Raw genomic sequence first — 12504 nt, 5'->3', positions numbered from 1 at the left:
TAGATTTCTTAAAAGGAAACACATTCTTAAAGAAAACAACATATCTAGATTCACATAAGGAATTATGCAAGGACATGAATCTATATGCAACACTATTTAGAACATACCTAACAAATACAACATCAGCAATTTTAGGTCCGATAGTGCTCTTTTTAAAAGCAGGTAAGCCTAATTTTGCTAAACACCTCCACACTTTCAAGTATTCCAGATTATGGGCATAACCTTTCCACAACTCATATGGTGTACAGTCTAATTTTTTTTATGAGGAACTCTATTAAGAATATAATTTGCAGAAAGTGCGGCTTCCCCCCACATCTCGTCAGGTAAACTAAAACTTAGTAGTGAAGTATTCATAATTTCATTTAGAGTTCTATTTTTCCTTTCAGCTATGTCATTCTGTTATTGGAAATAATGAGCAAAAAACTCATGTATAATGTTGTCTTTCTTACAGTCTTCTTTAAGGAAATTAGTGTCATATTCACCACCTCTATCGGATCTAAGATGTTTTATTCTCCTATCAAACTGGTTTTCTACATCTAGTTTATAAAGAAGAAAAGTTTTATCAGTTTCATATTTTGATATTAGAAGATGAACGTTTTTATATCTAGAGTAGTCATCTACAAAGGTGATATAGTAGTGCTTTCCACTCTTAGTCTCTATGTTTTTAAAGCCTGCTAGATTAGTATGAACTAACTTTAAAAGTTCAATCATCCTATCAGTAAGGGTTTTTAAGGAAGATCTAACATGCTTAGCTTCAACAAAAATATCACATTTATTAAAACTAATATCATCTAGATTAGGGAGTAGATTCATTTTATGAGCTTTCTTAGAGAATGAATATTCAAATGACCTAACCCAGCATGCAACATATCAAGAGATTCAATAATATAAGTAGAAGTGGTGGCTTTAATATTATTATTATTATTAAGCATAGTCTCAATCACAAATAAACCCCTACTTAGATAACCTTTCCCAACATAATCTCCATTATGGAAAAGCACAAGTTTATCGAATTTAAAGACTAATCTAATGTTTGCCTTATTCAGTAATCTACTACTGATCAAATTTCTACGTAGGGCAAGTACATAAAGAACATTATTCAATGCAAATATTTTGTCAGAAGTAAGTTTAGGTAAGGTCATTCTTTTACCAAGTACTTTTGAATTATTAGAATTATCGATGTAGACTTGTTGACCTTTAGCTACATTTTGAAACTAGGTGAACATTTCTCTGCCGGCGCAGAAGTGTTTGGAAGCGTCTGTGTTTACAACCCACTCAGCATTGTTCTTAACAAGGTTCATCATGACAAACATGTTTAAACAGTAGTAGATATTTGCTCCTAAATTATTAGAAATATACTACTGCAAAATGAAATAGTTAGCACTGACAAGATAAACAAATTGAGCATAAATAAATAAAATAATCACTGAGTCGTGGAAGAACCACCGCCTTAGAAGCAAATCTGCCTTGACTGGTGTAATCGTGTAGTGGGCATCTCCCCACAAGGTTAACACAGTATTTCAATATTCGTACACCCGAATAAAGATGGTGGAACACAAATGGTATTGATCTTCTCACAAGTATTTGGAAAAAAAGACTAGAAACTAAAGCTAAAAACTTGGTTAGAAATTTGACCAAAATTTTTTTCTAAATAGAAAACAAACGAGCTAAAAAAGGAAGAAAAGAGATAGATATTTGCTTATTGTTGTGTAAAATGAGAAGAATGACATGCTATTTATAATTTTTTCTGTCAATTTCCAAAAAAAGCAGAGGATTTTCCTTAACTGAAAAAATTCTGCAATAGAAAAAAATATTTCTAATAAAAGAACAAAAATTTTATTCAAAAAGAAATACGCATGATCCATGTGATAGACATGTGTTAACACGGACACAGACTTAGCGACGGTGGCGCACTTGTGTTGAGCCTTTAACCCCAATTACTCAATAAAGGTAAGAGGCAAGGCTATATTTAAACCTCCTTAGAAGCCTTTTATTAACCAATGTGAGATTACCCACTTTGCATTACCAACATTCTTTTCGAGTCAAAGGTCAAATTTGGCCATATATTATTATTTTTCAAAGTCTTATTTTAACTCTTATTTTGGTATTGTACAGGACCTCTAATTTCACTGAAACATATGAAAATTACTGGTATAACTTGAAACAATCGAAAGAGGGCGAAATTTCAAGCTAAATGAAATTTAGCCTTAAGCATTCTAGTAGAGCATTAGACCAAAGCATTTCGGGCAGTACTAGTTCGGAATAAACTCCCATGTTAATGGATACAATCCTAAACCTAATGCTAGTCAACTTAAACCCATACAAATTTTATCATTAAACCAATAACTTGATCAATAATATGATTCAACTTACCACTACGATATCAATTAATCGATTAAAGATTTTGCACTCTATATAAGTAGGGTTATTTAATAAGTTTAGTCTATTTGTATCAAAATTTCAATAAGATAATTTATAATTTAGATTGTCTCAATTTTAAATTATAAATCCATTCACAAATATTTCTATCTCTACGAACTAGTATTTATGGAATATATCATATTACAAGGGTAAAAATAGTATAACGATCTTTATACTATATCTTAAATTGCATTTTAGTTCTCTTATTCTTTAAGTCAAATAAAAGAACAAAAAAATTCATTGATTAATTTAGTTTTTGAAAAAAGATGTCATTCATTTACATGAAATTCCATAGAGTACTATTTTAGCTTGTATTGGTTTATTTGTTTAATACAAATTTGATTTAACTTTATTTGGATAGAAAAAAAAAAGATTAAATATTTATTATGCAAATTAAAAAAGTTAAGAACTTATTTAAATGTAAATTAAATACCAAGAATATATTTAAGTGCAATAAAATGTAGGAGTGTATGTTCACTGAAAAGTAGATTTAAACTCCTTTTGATATGAAAAGGTTGAATTTATTAATAATAACAGATATTAAAGTTGAAAATGTAATAATAATATGTATTAAAGCTAAAAGTGGAAGATATATTTAGAATTTTTTTCATAATTTTTATTTTTTAACTTTTTTTTTATTTTGAAATGTTTTATAATTTTTGGAATTATAATTATAATATATATCTTTAAGTTCTTTTTAATAATTTTTAGATTATTTGTTGAAGTGTATATAATAATAAAAGAATAAGGATTAATTTGCTCCAAATAAAAAAGTATGGATCAATTTGAATAAAAATTTAAAAGTTGTATGCAAAATTTGTTATTATAACTCATACGTAACACCAAAATAAGCATTTAATGATACAATTTTAATACTTTTAAGGCATAATGATTTTTTTGACCTTCCAACTTTATAAAAATATTATTTTAACCATCCATTTAATTTTCGCCTCATTTAGCCCTTGGACTTTCATTTTTCTTTTTTGTAAAATCAGCTCAAAATGGATAAAAAAGTTAATGTTTATTAACTTTGCTAATATGTCATACATGTGGATTGCCACTTGGGTGACATGTCAACTTTTAGTAAATTTTTAAAAGTTAAAAAATATTTTCTTTATAATTTTATACATTTTAATGATTTTTAATTTTAAAAATAATTTTTATTTTTTTGAATTTTTAAAATTTTAAAAAATTAATTAAATGTTGGAATGTTAGCCATGTGGCAATCCACGTTTATGACACATTAGCAAAATAAAAAAAATTTTCTATCAATTTTGAGGTGATTTAACAAAAAAATACAAGTTTAAGGCAAAGATAAAGCTAAGGGGGCTGGTAGGGCCTTGACCTTCCTAAAATAAAAAATTATTATTTAGGCCCTTTAAAAATTTTTAAAATTTTAAATTAGTAAATGTAAAATTGTATTTTAGCCCCCCTAAAATTATAAAAATTGGATTTAATCATTTAAAATGATAAAGATATAGACTATAAAAAATAAAAATTTCATTCGGTCCCCTAAAAAATTGTTTTGGCTTCGCCCCTAATTCAAGGGTTAAAAATAACGAATAATTAAACGGAATATTAAAATGACATTTTATAAAGTTGAAGGGCTAAATAAATAATAATTTTTACTTTTTTTAAACGAAAAAATATTTTACTCCAATTAATTAATTTATTTTTTAATTAAAAGAAAACCAAAAATGAAATCTTATACTATTAAAAGTAGTAAATATGGTAATTAAGAAGATGTGTTGGAGGCATTCATTATTAAAATTCTTTAATTAACGCTTAAGATATTTGGGAATTTAGGTATTAATGATTATATTTTGACGCTGACAAATGGCTATGCCTTTAATCCCATTAATCACAAACTTGAATATGCCCAACATTAACATCTTCTTTCCTTTTACTAATTAATTAATGACATTTATAACATTTTATTTTTAGGTAATATCAAATAATTTTTAATAAATATTTTTATTTGATTCATTATTATAATTCTCCGAAGATTATATTCCACAAACATTAATGACAGGCTTGAATTCATTCATTCTACCAACCATTCACATCTTATTCCCTTATCAAATTTATATTAATTTTTATTGTTATATGAGCTTTTAATTTTTTTTTAAATATTTTTACTTTTTATTGTAGCAATTAGAATAAAATAAATTTTCTTATTTGAATTATTGAATATAGTTAAAATGGTTACTATTTGATACATTGATAGTGTACTTTTCTTTCATTCTACCGGTAATCTTAAAAAATTATTTTTTTAAATATTTTAATATACCCTTATAAGACACCTGTCAACTTTTTAATCTTATTTGTGGGGTCTAAAAATTCAATTAAGAATGTACCAAATATTTTCACTAAATAAAATATATTAACTTATCAATTCAAATATTATAATAAAAAATTTCTAATAATACTTAAAAACATATTCAATATATAATATAATTTTATTTTATGTAATTAATGAAAGTAACATTATTCAAAATAATAACTAATTAACTCTAATATTAATTAAGTGATAATTAATATGCTTAGAATTCTATTCAAATAATAACTCATGAAAACTTAATAGAATATCAAATTAGGGAGGAGAGAAAACACCAACTCTTACTTTTAATGGACTTTTCCTTTCACTAACCATGATTTCTCTCACTAAAAACACCACAAATCCTAGTTGAAAAATGGAGATTGGAGATGAAATCAAGTCCATGGAAGGGTTTTCTGATAGCTTTTGTTGAGAAATCAAGATGGTTGGTAAGATTCTTGGAGAAATTTCAACAGAAAAACAAGAAAAAGGAGAAGGAAAAGGAGAGGGAGTGCTGGCCAGCTGGTAATGCCTGAATGGGGGTTTCTTTTCTCTTCCTTTTAAAAAACACCCAAGTGGGTCACAAAGCCCAAGTCTTAAAATTTTATGATCCAATTTCTTATTTCATTGACCCAATGATCCATAATAGTTCCATAAATTAATTATATCATCAAATTAATATTTCCAACATAAAATACTTTCCAAATTACCAATGTAAAGCATAATTTCTTAACAAAAAATAGTTATTAATCAAACCAAGCTCCATTAATCTCATTTCATACTTAATGCATAATCTTGGGTACTAAGAACTATACTTTTACCTTTTTCTCCGTAAAATTAGCAAATTTACAATTTAATCCCTATATTATCAAATCTTTATAATTTGGTCCTAAAAGTTATTTTTATCCTACTGATACTTATTTCAATTTATCCTTATGTCCATTAATCACTTTTCACATTTTTTTGGTCAAATTGCACTTTTAATCCTCAAACTTTTTAAAATTTGTGATTTAATCTTTTCATCACCTTTTCACTTTTAAAATTCCTTTCATTAATGTTTATATCCAAGATAGCTTTATGCTCATAAGAAAATTTTCTCCAATTTCTTGAAAATTCACTATATCCGCTATCAGAATAATATCACGTGTTTAATAAAAAATTTAGGATGTTACAAAATTTGGGCTGATTTACTAATCCCGTTGAACAAATCTGGTGAGAGAGAGCAAATTGAAAAAATAAAAAGGAAGGATTTTTCGAACAATGCTGAGAGCAAGAAGATGGAGGTTTTTATTTTGGACAAGGAAGTTTGAGGTAGAAGAAGTATCATGGGACCTTTTTCTTCGGTCCATCAAAAAAGAAATCTTTTGGACTTCTATATGACTTCTTCAGTATCAGCAACAGTTAACTCGTTATTAACCCTAAAGAAAAAAAAATATCATTTTTAACAAACATAGTTTGTTGGATTATTGGCAAGAAAGGTGTACGGCCCCTATTGGGTTTGAATCCTCGTTCCATAATTCTTTTGTTAGCTTAAATAAATTTATAGGCCTAAAAATAAAAAATTCCCTTTCATTTACAACATGGGCTAATTTCAATTTCTAATTCTCACTAAATTTATTTGGTTACTGCATTCTGGTTACGATACACAGTAATGGCTTTCTCCTTATGCATTCATCTTGTACACAATGTGTGGATGCTAAGAGATTAACTTCTTTTACCTACTTTAACTTATATAAAATAAAAGGAAGAATGCTTTTTTCTAAACAAATAAATCATGTTGATATAAATTGGTGAATGTTATTCTTTTTTTCATTAAAACAAAAACCTAGTTATAGATAAAGGATTCGAAGTCTAGATAAAATAAATACAACAACATAGTCCAATATCAAAGCCCTGGAACCCTAATGACATAGTCCTCAAGGTCATTAGTCGCCGGAGTAGTTATGGAGGAGCCGGGGGGGGGGGGAGGGGGAGGGGGATGTTGTCCCTGCATCTTATAAATGTATTTAAATCGCTACTTAGAAAACTAACTTCCAGCCACAACTATCAATTTAGCAAGTGGTTACATTATTTTTCTAGGAGGAACCTTCAGCTATTTGTCACTAATCTTTTTCAAGCACCAGGAACAACAGAACAAGTCTTGAACACCAATTTGAAACAATGTGGAACACTTCTAGTTTGACTATAATCGAATAAAATGTTTCAGATTGAAGTAAATTATTCAGCAAGTAGATAAAAAAAAATCATTGTCTGTACTAAAAAGAATCATCCTTAATAGCGAAAATTGAAAGAGAAGACATAACTATCTCTTTGCTAACTGGTTTAACAGGTTCAAGGTTATCAACACAGTTTTCGAGTTTCTGATGTGGTTTCATCCAATGGCTTCAATCTTTTATAAGTGTAGATGGTTCATGACTGGCACTTCATGTTGTTAAAAATGACAAGACAAAATATTGATTGCAATGGATCTCACTTTGTTGACATGCATCTATATATCTCCTTGGTGATTGGCTTTGCATTTGTTTCTTTTTAAGTTTTAGAGGAACAAGTTTTGTTGACATCATGAGGTCGGGCATGTATGTAAAGTTACTGAGATCCAAAGCACTTGATTCTATAGGTCCGGAGCTTGTTAGATGATTAAATCGTTTAATTTCTCTCCAACAACTTTCTGGTATCTTGAATGTTAAAACACTTGGACTGGAGTCGACGTTGGAGGAATAGGAGTTTGAACATGCATGAGATTTACACGCTTATACTCACAACACCATAATAGCAGTCAACATGCCTCAGTGATAGTAGCCTAATTATGGCCGCAGGTTTTTACGCTGATAAGAACACATCAATCAGTTAATTACCTGCTTCTTTATGGCTGCTTGCTAGTTGCTAACTTGTTTGTTTTCGGTTTCCTTGATACTCTTTGGCGTTGGATGATATCAATGGACAAGCATGATTATTAGACTGGGACACAAACCCTGGAGAAGTGGGAGTTGATGTCCACTACCACCGCACAGCAGGGTGAAGGCAAAATCCAGGAGGGCCGTTTCTCTTCATTATCATGGCTTCATGGTACACCTACATAAATAATTTGCTGAAACAATCGATCAAAAGATGTTGACCTTTCTGTTGAGAGAGCCCAAGCCAGGCTGCTATGGATTGATAAGTCCTGGTAAGGAAGGGTTTTTGCTTTCTCTAGTACGTGATTGATTTAAAATGCTATTTTATTTATTTTTAAAAATACAGGCATCAATTTTTTATTTTTTATTTTGCTTTAAACACTCCAACCTAGGTTTTTTTTTGTATTAATAACAATATTTATTCCAATCAAATTGAAACTCAATTAATTTGTTCATTTTTAGTTTTATTAGAACCAGGTTATATTTATTTAAACTAAGTTTTAAAATACTTCTATTTTTATTAAAAAGGCTATATTTATTTAAAATAATATTTTTACTAAATTTTAACAAAACCTGACTATATATTTATTAAAATATATTTTAAAATTATAACAAATGTTTTTAACAAAATTTGATAGAAATATGATAAACTTTAAAATTTTTATCTAGGTTTAGCGTTTCTCAATTTAAAAATGTAATAAACTCAAAAGATACAATATTAAATTAATTATTAATGTAACTTTTTAAAAAATATTAACTCAATTTAGCGTTAAATAGATAAGTATATATTTTTCAAACTTAAATTGATAAATATATATATAATTTCTTAATAAGGTACTAATTAAAAGTAATTTTTGCAAAGATTTTACAATCAATCTTTTTTTTTTCCGAATAAGTGCTAATTTCTTTTTTATATATACTAAAAGGAGAAAAATCAGATTAGATGAACACACTAATTTCTATTCTTAAAATGTAATAATTATTTTGACTACATAGGTGAATATAAAATCAAAATAATAAACATCTTTAAACTTTTATTATTAATATATCTTTATTTTTTTCCTATGTCAAATATATTAATATTAAACAACAGTTTAATAAATAGAATAAACCCACGAGATAAAAAAAATTACATTTTATATTATTTTAAGGGACGCATATCATCTCTAGACATATAGAAAATTTGAAAAAAAACAAAATTAAATACTATACATTTATACCCGAATTAGAGTAAAATAAGACTGGCGATATTTAAGCTAATGAATGTCACGTGTTGAAGTAATTGTGTTGGTATGGCCCATAATTCAGGCGTTATTAATTTTCAAAATAAATTTTTTTAGAAGCGATAGAAATTAAATTATAATTTTTATGTTAGTAAAAAATGTAATTTTATTATTTTAATATATTATATTTTTATAATTTTTAAAAAATTAAATTAAAATATTATTATTTTTAGGGATTAAATTGTAATTTTATCTTTATTAATTTAAAATTTTAAAAAATTTAAAAGATTTAAATAAAAAATTTATTTTAGGGAGGCTGAGCCCTGCCTATTCCCTAGCTACACTTCTGTATTAGGGGTGGAGATGAAGATAATACAATTTAAATTCGTGTTAAACTAATATTTAATAAAAGATTTAATTACGATTAGATACAAATTAAAATAATGAATACGTTATTTAAATGATTTATTAGTTGGGGAACTGAACCAATCCATTAAGGGAGAAAAGTACGTCCCTCATCTTAGTGCTATATTCAATTTTTTATTACAACACGGTTATATTTATTTAAAATACTTCTATCTTTATCACAAAAAAATTATTTATATTTATCTAAAACAATAATTTCATTAAATTTTGACAAAACCTAGACTTTAAAATTATAAGAAATGTTTTTAACAAAATTTGATAAGAACATGATAAACTTTAAAACTTTTATCTAATTTTAGCCTTTTTTTCAATTTAAAAAATTAGTAACCTCAAAACATACAACTTTTTTTTTATTAAAAATGAGATTAGTGTATTTTTTATAAAAAAAATTAACCTAATTTAGCATTAAATTGATAAAAATATATATTTCTGAAAGTTAAATTAATAAAAAAATATAAAATTTCTTTAATAGGGTACTAATTAAAGTAATTTTTGCAATGATTTTACAACCAATTTTTTTTTCTGTGTAGGTGCAAATTTCTTTTTATACTAAAAGGAGGAAAAAAAACCAAATTAGATGAAAACCAACTTATCAAATGCTATGGCAGCATTATCGAATATAATGATTTTTTTAAATAAATTCCGAAATTATACATTAATTATGATTTAATGTATAATTTGATACATGAACTTTAATTTAGTACAATTGTACATAAGAAACTTTGATTGTAGTTCAAATGTATACATAAAATTTTAATTTTGATTTAATCATACATATTTAAAGAAATAAATATATCAATTTATTTTTATATTGGATAAATATAATTATATGTGTATGTAATACATAAACATAAAATGATGTTATATCAATAATTGTGTTAATAATTTATAAGAATTTGATCAAAACAAAATTTCATATATAAAATTGCACAAAACCAAGGTACTTGTATTGAGTTGCACAATAGACTAAAGTTCATGTATAATTTTGAGATTTATCTTTTTTTTTTGGAACAATTTTATTATAAATTCTGATTATATCTATTTTTTTACACAATAACTAGAATTACTCATAACTTGTCCTAACCTATAAATAGGGAGATAATACGTTTCAACGCATTCGAACTCTTGTCCTCCTATATTAAATATATTAATATTAAAGAGATAAAAAATAATTATTTGAAAAGATATTCAAGTTAATGAATGTCACATGTTGTGTTGGTATGACTAATATTTATCATGGTAATAAAGATATTTTGACATGGATTTTATTCATTATTGTGATAATGAATAGGTTATTTAAATGAGTTGAGCCAACCCACTAAAGAAGAAAAGTACGTCCTTCGCCTTAGTGCTTACTTCCCTCAGTTTCCTGAAGGTTCAACCTCGCTCTTTCTTTTATCTTCTCCTCTGTTATTTTATAAATGAAACCAACATCTTGAGACATTATTCCTTGGGTGGATGAAAAATGGCTTTCAACTCTCCATTTGTTATCGATTCTCTTTATTGTTCAGAAGACACAGGAGAAGACCACTTTGTTGAAGAAAGTTGTTTCAATAAATCAAACCCATTTCCAATCTTGTTAGAGCAGGACTTCTTGTGGGAAGATGATGAACTTTCCTCCTTACTTTCAAAGGAAGAGCAAAATCAAATGTACAATTGCCTTCAAACCAATAGGAATCTAGCTGTGGCTCGCTTTACTGCTGTGGATTGGATGTTGAAAGTCACTGCTCACCATTCCTTCTCTGCTCTCACTGCTGTTCTTGCTGTCAATTATCTCGATAGATTCTTGTTTAGCCTCCCTTTCCAAACTGACAAACCATGGATGACTCAACTAGGTGCTGTTGCTTGTCTTTCTCTAGCAGCCAAAGTGGAAGAAACCCAAGTGCCTCTCCTACTGGACTTACAAGTTTGTACTTTAAGTTTTCATTGATTTTTTTTTCTCATTTGATTCAGCTTATCAATGTTGGGTTTTTGCTCATCTGTTTAGGTGGAGGAGAGCAAATATTATTTTGAGGCCAAAACAATCCAAAGAATGGAGATTTTGGTACTCTCCACACTTCAATGGAAAATGAACCCTATAACCCCAATTTCATTTCTTGATTACATTGCAAGGAGGCTTGGGTTGAAAGGCCATGTTTGTTGGGAATTTCTCAGGAGATGTGACCAAATTTTGCTCTCTGTCATTTCAGGTTTACACCCTCCCTCCACACCCCCCCCAAAAAAAAACAAAAAGAAAAGAAAACCTTTCTTTCGTTTATCAAAATCATGAATTGAATCTAAATTCCTGTTAAATTCATTGACAGATTCAAGGTTTTTGTGCTACCTTCCTTCAGCAATGGCCACTGCTATAATGCTGCAAGTTATGGATAGCGTTGAGCTTGAACCTAATCTTAGAGTACAATTCGAAAACCAGCTTTTAGACAACCTGGGAATTAACAAGGTACTGTTTTGTATTAATTTTGTCTACTTTTTTTTTCCAATGTTCATCCTGGGTTCATGTTTGAAACAGGACAAGGTAGATGAATCCTGTAAATTGATAATAGAATTGACAAAAACAAGAGAGGAAGGCAACCAATCAAAGAAGCGCAGATTCAAGTGGATTCCTGAAAGCCCAAATGGCGTAATAGATTTGTTGTTTATTTCTGATGAATCCAACGATTCATGGGGAGTTTCATCACCAGACCCTGTTTCCAAGAAGATCAAAACTCAGCTCCTTCACTAAATTTCCCGCTTCACAATAATATTTCTCTTTCTTTTTTCTTTATTTAATTAAAAGATGCAAGTTAAATTGCTTCCCATCTCTGCTTATTTTCTGAATCTGAAATGTGTGGTTGGTGAGAAAATTTGCAAGCAGAGATGGTTTGCATTTTAACCGGAACAATGTTAACAAAGAAATATATGAATATAGGTAATGCAGAGTCCTTTGCGATAATGTTTTAATCTTCATAATAATGCTAATTTCAGAAGTTAATAAATTTTTTTTATTTTAAATGTCACATTTTTATACTATTCATAAAAGAATGTCCAGATGACTGAAAATACACATGGAAGTGTGTATATTATACTTTTATACGTATTTGTTGGTTTGCATGCCATGGAAGGAGCATTTTTGTCTTGTCGGCCACCGGCAGATTTTGTGACTGTAATTTTGGGGTTTTGACCTCCTTGGAACATATCTTGCTTATTCATTACTTAATGTTTGATCTTAGACCGTAAAGTATTT

General features: G+C 28.0%; 1 protein-coding gene across 1 annotated transcript; it reads left to right on the top strand.

Moving 5' to 3' along the window:
- The first annotated feature begins 10545 nt into the window (after window positions 1-10545).
- Window positions 10546-12294, top strand: LOC107916980 (cyclin-D3-3). Its single transcript, XM_016846365.2, has 4 exons — window positions 10546-11187; window positions 11269-11470; window positions 11585-11721; window positions 11791-12294. Exons 1-4 carry the CDS (start codon window positions 10747-10749, stop codon window positions 12001-12003), a joined length of 993 nt encoding a protein of 330 aa, XP_016701854.1. The 5' UTR covers window positions 10546-10746; the 3' UTR covers window positions 12004-12294.
- The last annotated feature ends 210 nt before the right edge of the window (window positions 12295-12504 follow it).

The sequence above is a fragment of the Gossypium hirsutum genome, chromosome A01 (assembly GCF_007990345.1).
Source record: "Gossypium hirsutum isolate 1008001.06 chromosome A01, Gossypium_hirsutum_v2.1, whole genome shotgun sequence".
NCBI classification, from domain to species: Eukaryota; Viridiplantae; Streptophyta; class Magnoliopsida; order Malvales; family Malvaceae; genus Gossypium; species Gossypium hirsutum.
The sequence above is the reverse complement of the archived record's forward strand: the minus strand, read 5'-3'. Positions and strand labels throughout refer to the sequence as shown.